General features: G+C 40.2%; 1 protein-coding gene across 1 annotated transcript in view; it reads left to right on the top strand.

Annotated features, from left to right (window-relative positions):
- Positions 1 to 6,217, top strand: part of LOC139441912 (uncharacterized) — a 30,434-nt gene extending 24,217 nt beyond the window's left edge. Inside the window, exons 16-19 of the mRNA XM_071222660.1 lie at positions 939 to 1,067; positions 2,324 to 2,455; positions 3,726 to 3,857; positions 4,908 to 6,217. Of these exons, the coding sequence (XP_071078761.1) occupies positions 939 to 1,067; positions 2,324 to 2,455; positions 3,726 to 3,857; positions 4,908 to 5,743 (1,229 nt within the window). The 3' untranslated portion in view covers positions 5,744 to 6,217. The remainder of the gene's footprint in view (positions 1 to 938; positions 1,068 to 2,323; positions 2,456 to 3,725; positions 3,858 to 4,907) is intronic.
- Positions 6,218 to 12,989: the final 6,772 nt, after the last annotated feature.

Here is a 12,989-nt window from a genome sequence, read left to right as displayed (position 1 = left end):
TGCCGCCATTATGACGTGATGGCTTGGGTAGTTACGAGACTACTTGGCGACAACTTATTGTTTGATTGACAGTAAAGAGGACGTCTGTTGAAAATCTGAAAATTTTAGTTAGTGTGATTGAAGCCAAAATGCAGGATTTATGGCAGATATGTAATAGAGGGAGAAGCCTCGCTAGAATTAAAGAACAATAGTTTATCATTGTTAATAATTCTAAAAATACTACCTCTTTTACATACGCATTACTCCCTCCCACGTCTCGAATTCGTCTACCTCTAGTAGTAGATGAAAATGGTGTTCCCGCCATTAAGACGCCTTGGCTTGGGTAGTTACGAGACTACTTGGCGACAACTAATTGTGTGATTGACAGTGAAGAGGACGTCTGTTGAAAATCTGAAGATTTTAGTTAGTGTGATTGAAGCCAAAATGCAGGATCTTAGAATTATTAACAATGATAAACTATTGTTCAATAGTTTAGTGTTTAGAAACAAGAATCAAACAAAACACGAACTGTCTCAAATACAAATCACCCCCATTTCCATATTATTACTTGATGTTTGCGATTCTCACATGATAAAACCATACAATAATGTAATAGCCAAACACATCCAGCAAACATATTCAAGAAAAGCATAAAGCAGTAATGTTCAAGACTGTACTTACTTTTGTGTTTATGATAGTTAACAAAATCCTCTTCCAGAATTGAGGATACAAGTACCACGTGATAATCCAGTACGACATTCACTCATCTGTGGTACTCAGCACGTGGTTTACGCACCTCCCCTACGGTTTGTGTCATTTGGAATGTTGCCATCAGTGTCTGTTGAACATGGGCATATTGACTGATGTGTTAACCAACGGGTCATCTTCAAGATTAAGATACCTTTGTATTTATTTGCCTCATATTTCTTATGTGTATTTGTATATTTCGTTTGCTCTAGAAAACTGCCCATATGGAGATCGATTTACAGACTGTGACACAGTAACTCAGGACACGAAAGATCTATGCTACAGTGAAAGAAATGCCAGGGGTTGTTGTGAAACATGTCCAGTTTACAAGTCGGCAGTAGGTAAGTAATGATTGAGACCTTTAGACGGTTTGAGTTTCGGAGAATCTTATAAATACAGACACTGGTAAGTCGAAAGTTTGCACACTGAAATGTGAGGTTGAAATTATTAAAATGTTAATTTGTTAACGTTAATGAGTGGCAGTAAGTTATTCTATGGAATAAAATACTTTTTAAATGATAAGATGTCTGTCACCAATTCCAAACTGGAATATTTCCCCTTAACATACAATCAAAATACTTGATTTAACACCGGATCTGTGACCAAATTCATCAGTCCACTGTATCAGTTCAATGTATCAGTTCAATGCATCATTCCAATGTATCAATTCAATGTATCAGTCCAATGTATCAATTCAATGCACCAGTCCAATGTATCAGTTCGATGTATCAATTCAATGTATCAGTCCAATGTATCAGTTCGATGTATTAACCTAATCTTTTATTAACCAGTGTATAGGTCTAATGAATCAATTCAATGTAGAAGTAACCTATATCAGTCCGATGTATTAATTGATTGCATCATACCAATTTATCAATCCAATGTATAAGTCAATTGTTTCAATCCAATGTACCACTTCAATGTACCAATCCAATGTATCAGACCAGTATATCAATCCAATGTATCAGTCCAGTGTTTCACTCAAATAAATGTGTCCACTATATATGTCGAGTGTATCAGTCAAATGTATCAATGCAATGTATCAATACAATATGTCAGTCCAGTGTATCAGATCATCCCAATAAACCAGTACACATTATCAATCTCATGTATCAATACAAAATATCAATCCAGCGTATCAATATCATCTATCAACCGAATGTATCAATGCGATGTGTCAAAACAATGTATAAATCTAATTCTTCAGTCCAATGTGTCAGAGGCGGCCGGATAGCCTAGTGGTTAAAGCGTTCGCTCGTCACGCCGAGGACCCGGGTTAGATTCCCGGCCCATTTCTGGTGTCCCCTGCCGTGATATTGCTGGAATATTGCTAAAAGCGGCGTAAAACCATACTCACTCATTCCAATGTATCAGTCTAGTATATCTATCCAATGTATCAATCCAGCGTATCAATATGTACCATCTACTTCTCTAATTATTAAAGCAGTAATATGTTATTCATAAAATTGGTGTTACAATTCGTTATTTTGGATATACGATAATTGTGTTAATGGCAAGTGTTAATACACAATGCTAAACTATTAACAGTTGTGCGTATTTCTGCAATGTTCATGTTATTGAATTGTTTGTTTTCCAGTAAATTGCACATATGGGGATCGTTTCTCTGACTGTGACACTGTTATTACTCAGGAACAGAAACGTCTTTGTTACATTGAAAACAATGCCTATGGCTGTTGTGAGACTTGCTCAGCCTACTCGTCAGGTGGTGGTAAGTACAGAAAATAGGGGTTTTGGTGAGGTCTGGTTTGGGTTTTGGATGATTTAGTCAATCATTCAAATTGTAGTTTATAAGGATTATATAAGTCTAAATCTTATTTTCGAGTTTCTGGCAGTTATCATTATTAAAAGTTATTGGACAGGCCGTAAGTTTCTTTTTATTATTTGAGCACCAAGTATATATTGGCTTTGTACATAACATACTCCTGATCATCGAAATTAAGGGATTTGCTCAAATTCTAATCTGCAACATTTAGGTTATTGACGGGTATATATATCATAGTCGCAAGGGTGTTTCACATAGGTGTTGCAGACCGCCTCCGTGGTCTAGTGGTACAGCATCCGCCCGAAGAGCGGAAGGTCCGGGGTTCGATCCCCGGCCGCGTTATACCAAAAAGACGTTAAAAGATGGTACTTGTTGTTACCCTGCCTGGCGCTCGGCATTAAGGGGCTAAAACAAGGACTGGTCAGCTCGGGGTCAGTATACTGTGTCTGCGTAGGATATTCGTGTTAAACTGCGTCATGGAATCTCATTGTGCTAGCACTATAAACTGGTGTCAGTCCGAAATAGTGCAAGCGGCCTCTCCCACACATGCACGTCGCTATATAAGTGCAATAATCTTGGAAGGGACGTTAAACCCAATTTCACCTCAAATCACATAGGTGTTGCCTTTCGCGCCCAGTAGCCACCTGTGGGTAGAAACGTTTGTTAATTTTTTTGTATATTCATGTTTACAGTTGTATTATGATCTAATGTTTGAAGGCATTGAGGAAGTTATGGGTTACCTACAGAGCACTATGGATCATTAGTTCATAGTAATATATCTATTCATAACTGCTTCGTAGAAACATAAATGCTAGATATTTCTGCACACTGATGGCCATTGTCAGTATAATCATAAGTTAGCATTTTGACGCTATTCTATATGTACCTCCCCTCTATGTTTCCTCTACAGGAAACTTAAATCATGTCTACTTATATTAGGAACTATTCAGAAAGGACCAAGTGTAATCAGTCACAATATTACAACATATCTATTGTGTTAATGGCAGGTGTAATTACACAATGCTAACCATTGTCAATATTAACATGAATCCTAACACAATTCTGCTAATCTTATGAACTATTCAGAATGGATCAGATATTATCAATCACAATATTACAACTGGTTTATTAACAGTTTGACATGCAAAGTTTCATGCCTTTAACACAAAGTGTGTATTTCGTCAATATTCATATTATTGAATTGTATGTTTTCCAGCCTATTGCACATATGGGGATCGTTTCTCTGACTGTGACACTGTTATTACTCAGGAACGGAAACGTCTTTGTTACAATGAAAACAATACCTATGGCTGTTGTGAGACTTGCTCAGCCTACTCGTCAGGAGGTGGTAAGTACAGACAATAGGGGTTTTGGTGAGGTCTGGTTTTGGTTTTGGATTATGATCTAATGTTTGAAAGAATTGAGGAGCCATGGGTAACCTACGGAGCATTATGGCTCATTAGTTAAAAGTAATGTATATACTAATAACTGCATCGTAGAAACATTAATGCTAGATATTTCTGCAAGAACTATTCAGAAAGGACCACGTGTAATCAGTCACAATATTACAACATATCTATTAACAGTTTTATTTTGTTTCAAATTGGATTTACTTGGTGGTTATATATGTTATGGTTCAATACTTTGCATACATTAACCCAAAGTGTGTATTTCTTCCGTATTCTGATTTTGTTTCGGTTGATTTCGTCACTTAACAGATTTTTTTAACTGTAAATCCAAGCTTCAACACAAAAGTGTCTGATATATGCCATATGATATATGGGGGGGAGGGGGTGCAGTTAATAAGGAATCCAGTTCATATAATGTAGAATATTTGATGATAAGAGTAAGATAGAAAGAGAGATAAGTGCATGGCTTTCCTTGTCTCCTGAAGAACGAGTGTCAATATTGCAATTTATTAGACTGTATAGCATGTCCTAACACCTCTAAAACCTGAAGGCATGTCAATTCCTCTTTTGTACTGGATTCCAAAGCTCCATAATTGTTGTCTGCAGCACTTAGTCGTCCGTCATCGCAGTGTCTGGTATCTATAATTTATGTGATGACATTACGTGTGATAATTGGTCTAAATGATGAAATATGTCTTATAGTTGAAAAGAATAGTTATGCGGAATTGCATAAATTTACTGTGAATCTATCCGCGAATGGAATCTATGCCTCTTACCACCATGTGCTGCCATTGATCATCGGATTCACCAAAGGGTTAAACATGTTCCATCTGCATTACCTTGTGATTTACTTCCACATTAACCATGGTCTAGTGAAAGGTAACACGATGGTTATGATAATTGAAAGACGAACATGCTCGACACTATTGTCATCAATATAGCAATTAGCAAATATTTGAACGTTTAAATGCTTCTTGATTACGTTGCAGACTGTCCCTATGGCGACAACACGTTGACTGGCCCATGTGCCTATAGCAACTGTATCACTTCCGGTCCCGACTACATTGGGAGGTGTTGTGACACTTGTCGCAATTTTTCGTCACAATCTTCCACAACTACGACTACAACAACTACAACTGTACCAACAACCACCACAATTACACCAACAACTACCACAACTGCACCAATGACAACCACTTTACCAACTACCAAAATTACACCAACTGCCACTACTACACTATCATCTACCACAATTACACCAACAACTTACACAACTGCACCAACAGCTACGCCCCCAACAACCTCAACTACTACACCAACAACTACAACAACTATACCAGCATCTACTACAACTGCACCAACTACCACAACTACACCAATTACTATCACAACAACTAACACTAAATCAACAACTAACACAACAGCGCCAAGAACTACTAGACCTACAACAACTTCCACTAGTTCACCAACAACTACCACAACTATATCAACAACTTCTACAACTACAACAACTACACCAACTACGACTACAACTACACCAACGACTGCCACAGCTACACCAACAACTGTCACAACTACACCGAAGACTTCTCCTACTACGCAATCAACTACAACTACACCAACTACAACGCCAACTACCACAACTACATCAACAATTCCTACAACAGCCAGCACAACACAAAATTCTTCACCTCCATCAAAACAAGCTACCAGTACAGAAATAGTGTCCAGCACAGCTACAGTCATATCTGTTCCAACACTCTGGTATGTTGCAGCAGAGATGGTCGCAGGTTTACTGGCAGTGATTTTCAGTGGCAGTAAATGATTGAAGCACCAGTACAATGTCGGCGGCAGCAAGTGAATGGAATTAAGAGTTACCATCCCTGTTTGTTTGCAAACATAACATGCTTGATCCTTCGAGACGTGGGACAGTTTCTAGGAGGATTGCGGTTCCATATATAAGATCCACAAGAGTGTGAGTTGAGGCCTTTTTCGACATGAGGTCTGCCTCATTTACTTCAAAACAACATTTTCTGTAATCACCGAATCTCCACCAGCATCCAATACTAATCTGATTCAAGAAGTTGGACAGTCATGTTTGAAAGACATTATACTGAACATTCGTGAATGTTTGAACATTAATTACAAGCCCTACTGCTGCTGCCCCTCATTTGACCCATTGTATTGCCTTGTTTGATTGCGAACCTAAAACTGTGTGTTTCAATATAATGTATTGATGTTTCTTTGATTTAGTGTGGCTACTGATTTCACAGTTTAGCTCTGTTTGTACTGATTTCTGGGGTACGTTGCAAAGCGCCAATCGCTTGCAAGCGATGTACAGCGATTCGCCTCACAACAGTGCGCTAACTTTCAGCCGCTTGCAAGCGAAACAATCGCTGGCTGAGGTCGCTTCGTTCTCAAACCAAAATGGCGGCTTACTTTGACAGCGGAACAAGAAATTCTTGAGTGGATCAACGAGGAAATCAGCAAAGGCAGCGAAGACCCCATCCTCCTCAGCCTGCTCTACATCTTCAAAGTAGTCATAAATTCCATCAGCTCGTCATCGAGCCTCTTCTATTACGTTCTTCATTACGTCAAGGCAACCAAGCGCTAGTTGCGCCGCCATTTTGGAAGAGTGGGCAAGCGCTTCGAACTGTTGCAGACATCAGAATGAGCGATTAATTTGCTTTCTCTGAGCGATTCGTGGCTTGCAACGCGCCCCTTGTTTCCTGCGTAGTGATTGTTTGTGGCATCTGCTTTTTCTTGACAGTAATGACTCCATATGTGTTTGATTGCTTTTTGTTAATTCACCCTAAGTGCCATGAAATTTATTTTGACTTATGAGAGAACGACAAAATAAATTTCAAAGGAAATGTTAGCACTCTTTCTTTGGACCAGAAGCTTAGTTTGTTTGTTGTTTAACGCCGCACTCAGCAATATCCCTGCTATACGACGGCGGTCTGTAAATAATCGAGTCTGGACCAGATAATCCAGTGATTGACCTCATGAGCATTGATCTACGCAATTGGGATACGATTACATGCATCAACCGAGCCTGACCACCCTGTCCCGTAGGTCGCCTCTTTCAACAAGCATCAGAAGCTTTGTACCTGTTAGACCTCATGACATGCGAATCATGCGAACTATAGATATTCTGACCTGAGAAGGTTCACATTCAGAACCATGTTGCGTTGTTGGGCGATGAGTTCCAGTTGGATCTGCTAATTAAAAAGCAGACTAGACAATTTATGCAAACTACACATCTGCACATTCATCTTGTACAGACAGGGCGTAGGAGGCGGTGCCAACGGTTTAATACAGTACACAAACTGGTTGACTGAAGGAATAGAAAACCTCATGACTGTACAGTGGAAAGAAAACGTAATGTACTTACAAACTCGATTTTATTAATCACGTACAGTGTACCAATTTCACAGTTTAATATATATTTAACGTAGTATCTATGTTCTTCATTATCATTTACAGTCATGTCTAGCTTCCCAAAAAAGGAAGAAATATACTTTGATCCTAAAAAAGTCGCGCCTATAGTGGAGCAACGACATTTCAGAAATATATCAGTCTGAAGAAAGTAAAGGAGTTTCTGGAAGACAAGTATGCAAATTCATTGAACAAGCAGATGAAGAATAGGTTTCCCAGACCACGTGTACGAGTCAATGAGCGAGACGAAATGTTGGACATAGACCTTGGTGACGTCAGTCATCATTCCAGTGTGCGTTATTCATGGTGTGCATTATTTCTTCATAGCGATAGACATTTTATTGCGATTTTTGTGGGTCAAGCCACATAAGAACAGAATGAGTGAGTGACTTGGCATTGACGTCGCTTTTAACAGCATTCAGGCTATATCGCGGCGTGTCAGCTTAATGTGGGAGGAAAGCTAAAAGTGACGCAAGTGTCAGACGTTTACCACTTCGTTGAAACCCACGAGCACGGGTATATTGCTGACAAACCTAGAAACATAATCGGGGCGAACCGGGATTCGAACCCGAAATCATAGGTTTCTGGCGTGCCCAAGGGACGCAACTCTGCACAGCGAATCGCGGCGCCTTAGACGACTGGGCCACCCGTGCCCCCCTTAAGAACAGAAAACCAGAGATGGTGGTAGAAAGATTGAAACATTTTTCAATGAGGGTCGTCTCCCGTGTAGACAAAGGTAGGGAGTTTGCTTGTGTTTTCAAAGAAAGTAGGTAAACAAGGTATAAAACTGATAGTTACTTTAAAGCCTAATATGCGGAAAGGGTAATTCGCCCATTAAGATCGCTCATGACTAGGTATTTAACACATAAGAACACACATAAGTACATTGATGTCGAACCAAGTTCCATTCTGTCAAAAAAATTGATTTTTCAACTTAGTACACCACTATCCAACATGACAAACTTAAGGAATACCTTCATTCCTTGAACCATAGGCCTTTTGTTCCAAACGTGGTGAACACAGATACAGTTGCGTATCTATACTCAGACGTTCAGGACAATGTCTGAAAAAATGAAAGCAAATGCCATCTGACGTTTACTGAGAAAACAATATGTGAAATGCTTAACTCCCTCATTGACAACATCTGCGTAAAATTGGAGGGTAAGACATTTAGGCAAGAAGTAGGCATTCCTCATAGGCACCTTCTTGCGGATCTGTTTCTTTATGCATATGAATCGGAATTTCTTTTATTTGGACAAGAAGTTTGATATTTAGATGATCTGATATCATTCAATAACCATCAAATAGCCCATTCCCTTCCACTGATTTACCCACCTGAACTAGACATAAGGGAGACCAGTGAAACCGCCTCATCTGTTTCATTGTTAGATCTATGCATAAAGATTCAGAGTGACAAAACACTCTCCACAAGACTGTATGACAAGAGGTTTGACTTCAACTTTCCAATAATCAATTTTCCCTTCATGTCGAACAATATTCAAGCAGGTCCAGCCTTTGGTGTTTACATTTCGCAACTTTTAGATACGATCGACCATGCTCTTTCTAACAAGATTTCAAAGAGTGTCATACGACTCTTGCTCAGAAGTTGTTTGATCAAGGTTACAACATTCAAGGCCTCAGTAAGGCTTTCAAAAGGTTTTATGGTAGATTTGACCTATCAGTGGCAAAAATGATGCCAGATGCATTTTTCTATAACTTGTACCATATGTTCCCATGGTTTTTTTCAGGTGAACAATTGGTTGTTGGTTGGTTTGTTGTTTAACGCCGCACTCAGCAATATTCCAGCTATATGACGGCGGTCTGTTAAGAATCAAGTCTGGACCAGACAATCCAGTGATTAATATCATGAGCATCGATCCACGCAATTGGGATCGATGACACACATCAACCAAGTCAGCGAGCCTGACCACCCGATCACGTTAGTAGCCTCTTACGACAAGCATAGTCGCCTTTTACGGCAAGCATGTGTTGCTGAAGACCTAATCGGCCCCGGATCTTCACGGGCCAGGTGAACAATTGACTTGCCTTTGCATGTGTGACGTGTGCCATCGGTGGGACAGGATACGCTCACCTTTTCGCGAACGCCTGTTATCATTACTATTTGATAGTGATTCATAAACACATCCTCATGATATAGTCGGAATTGTACAATCGATAGATAGCGATTTCTATTGAATATGGAAAAGGTTTTGTCGCATTATTTATCTGAGTTGGTGTATAATTACAATCTCACACAACACGAAAGTCCGACAATGGGCTAAAGCTGACGTCAAAATAGTAAAGAACCTACACCAAACTAAATGAAGGTGCAAATTAGTTATTTGAAAAAAAAATTCAGTAAGGAACACAACTTTGGTTGGACTGAAGAATTATTCAAAATTGTTTCACGCATTCGTCGACAAAGTATTCCTATCTACGTACTGAAAGAGTTTTACAATGAAAGGACTTTCCTACGAACAGATCAAAAACATGAACAGAGACACATATAAAGTGTTTGTACAATAAATTATATTTATGAAAGGAATCAACAAATTCTTTTTTTTAAATGCTATAAAAGGGTTGGTCACGTTTGTCAGTCCTCTACAGCTGTGACATACGAAGACTGTTTTTTATGGTTCCCTGATCAATGAGTTTCAGAGCTCAATTCTACCCTACTGCACAAATTGCATTGAGAGTCAACAACAGTTTCAATCTAAAGAAGCATGCATAAAATCTTTGAAAGTAGCTCAAGTCCGTGATTCACCAAATAATTTTGATATACATAAACAAAAAGAACAGTATTGAGGATTGAGTAATGATTGAGACGATTTATCAGTGATTCGTTTATGGGGTGAGGCTGTACCAGTGTAGAGAAGCCACTTAATTTTATCTCACTCAACCAGTCCACAGTTTAAGGTTAAGGACATGATGGAGTGGCTCGATCCTTTTATTACCGTCTTCGCAATGCTTGTGGCTTTGACTCAGAGGTCCATCACCACGAATACCCTTTTCATTGGGGGCGCACGGGTGGCCATGTCGTCTAAGGCGCTACAACTTGAATGTGGGTTCGACTTCAAGTTCGCCCCGATTATGTTTCTAGGTTTGGCAGCAATATGATACCTTGGGACATCCGTAATAAATTCATTTCTTCCTTATATTTGAATATTGCTGCATAGAGTCATGGATGAGCCAAGTTGGGGGGGGGGGGGGAGATGTTTGTATGTATCTGCCTGCCTGTCTGTCTTGTGGAAGAGCGTCCGCCCGGAGAGCGGAATGTACGGGGTTCGATCCCCGGTCGCGTCATACCAAAACACGTTAAAATATGGTACTTGTTGTTACCCTGTCTAGCGCTCGGCATTAAGGGGCTAAAACAAGGACAGGTCGGCTTGGAGTCAGAATACTGTGTCTGAGTTGGGTATTCGTGTTAAACTGCGGCATGGTACCTCAGTGAGCACTATAAATCGGTACAAGCAGCCACACAAACACAAACACGTACATGCACGTCGCTATATAAGTGCAATAATCTTGGACGCGACGTTAAACCCCATTTCACCTCACCTCACCTCATTTGGTTTGTCACGGTTTCAATACACACCCCACGTGTCGTTCATACAATCTCTCATTGTCAGTTATATTGGCCTTCAGTGATGTCGACTCACACTGGTTTAACGTTGTGTTCACGATTATTACACCTAGTAGTGTAAAGCGACGTCTATGCTCGCGTATGGGTGTGAGCGTTTGTACTAGTCCCGACTTGGACCAGTTTCACAGTGCTGGCCTACCGAGATACCGCAGTTTAACATGGATATCCCACTCAGCCACTGTATACTGACTCCGAGGCGACCAGTCTACGTTTTATCCCCTTAACACCGAGTGGTAGGGTGTCTACAGGTACAAATAATGAGTTGTTGGTTTAACATAGTAATGTGATTGTTGCCTGTAAATATTCGATTATGGGTTAGACAAACCAGTCAGGCATGACAGTGATCATTTAACCACACGATCCAATAATAGGTTACTCAAGGCGCTCTAACCTGCAAGCCCGGCGGTTATAACAAAATCAAAAGGACCACTAATTTTAGTTCGTAATAACCGTAGTTCGTTATAAGCGTATATACAGAATATATACAACAGCCGGGACTAAACAACAAGTTCGTTATATCAGTCAGTTTGTTATGAGAGTGCTCGTTATAAACGTAGTTAACTGTAGTTTAATTTATCTCGTAGGTATCACGAGACGTACATGTAGTTGTATTACAGTGTATTGTTAAGAGAAATATATGAGACGGTCATAAATGACTATGACATGCAATAGAAATCTGTAACAAATAAAACGTGACTCTCTAACTATGGTGGATAAATGAAGCGACTGAAGCGAAGTGCACCGTGGGAGACGAAATACAAACCACACCGAACAATTGCAGGTGAACATAACTGCAGAGGGGACTGTATCACTTGATAGCAAGCTGTCATTCGAGTATGGTCCTCAGTTTGAAGTATAAGCACCCCCATCCCCACGCCCATTAGTATTAGCCCATTTATATTAGTACTGTAATGTTATTGTTATACTGTTACTGCTTACACTTTAGACACAGACGTGCACTGATGCACGTGCAATTTAGTACAAAGCTCAACAGATACTTCTAGTTTCTTCATGAATGTAGTGTTTCAAACCTAAGTGAACACTGAAAAACGTAATCGTTTTAATGAAAGAAGTCACCAGCGAGATCCAAGCTAATCAACAAACTACAAGCGAACAGTACAGAAGCCACCAATCAAACTCTTAAACTATCTCCAATAGCAAACATGCAATATATCCATCTATGCCTATTTCTGAGGGAACTAGTACTGGGTGACACATGCACTACAGATATACGAGGTGGGAACTAGTACTAGGTGACACATGCACTACAGCTATACGAGGTGGGAACTAGTACTGGGTGACACATGCACTACAGATATACGAGGTGGGAACTAGTACTGGGTGACACATGCACTACAGATATACGAGGTGGGAACAAGTACTGGGTGACACATGCACTACAGATATACGAGGTGGGAACAAGTACTGGGTGACACATATACTACATATATACGAGGTGGGAACTAGTACTGGGTGACACAAGCACTACAGATATACGAGGTGGGAACTAGTACTGGGTGACACAAGCACTACAGATATACGAGGTGGGAACTAGTACTGGGTGACACATGCACTACAGATATACGAGGTGGGAACTAGTACTAGGTGACACATGCACTACAGATATACGAGGTGGGAACTAGTACTGGGTGACACATGCACTACAGATATACGAGGTGGGAACTAGTACTGGGTGACACATGCACTACAGATATACGAGGTGGGAACAAGTACTGGGTGACACATGCACTACAGATATACGAGGTGGGAACTAGTACTGGATGACACATGCACTACAGATATACGAGGTGGGAACTAGTACTGGGTGACACAAGCACTACAGATATACGAGGTGGGAACTAGTACTGGGTGACACATGCACTACAGATATACGAGGTGGGAACTAGTACTGGGTGACACATGCACTACATATATACGAGGGACAGGGGAGCGACTCATCTCCAACCCTCAATAGAATCCCCACTGTGAC

Source organism: Haliotis cracherodii, unplaced genomic scaffold, assembly GCF_022045235.1.
Source record: "Haliotis cracherodii isolate W230 unplaced genomic scaffold, xgHalCrac1.p SCAF_48, whole genome shotgun sequence".
Lineage (NCBI taxonomy): Eukaryota > Metazoa > Mollusca > Gastropoda > Lepetellida > Haliotidae > Haliotis > Haliotis cracherodii.
This window is presented reverse-complemented; position numbering and strand designations above follow the sequence as displayed.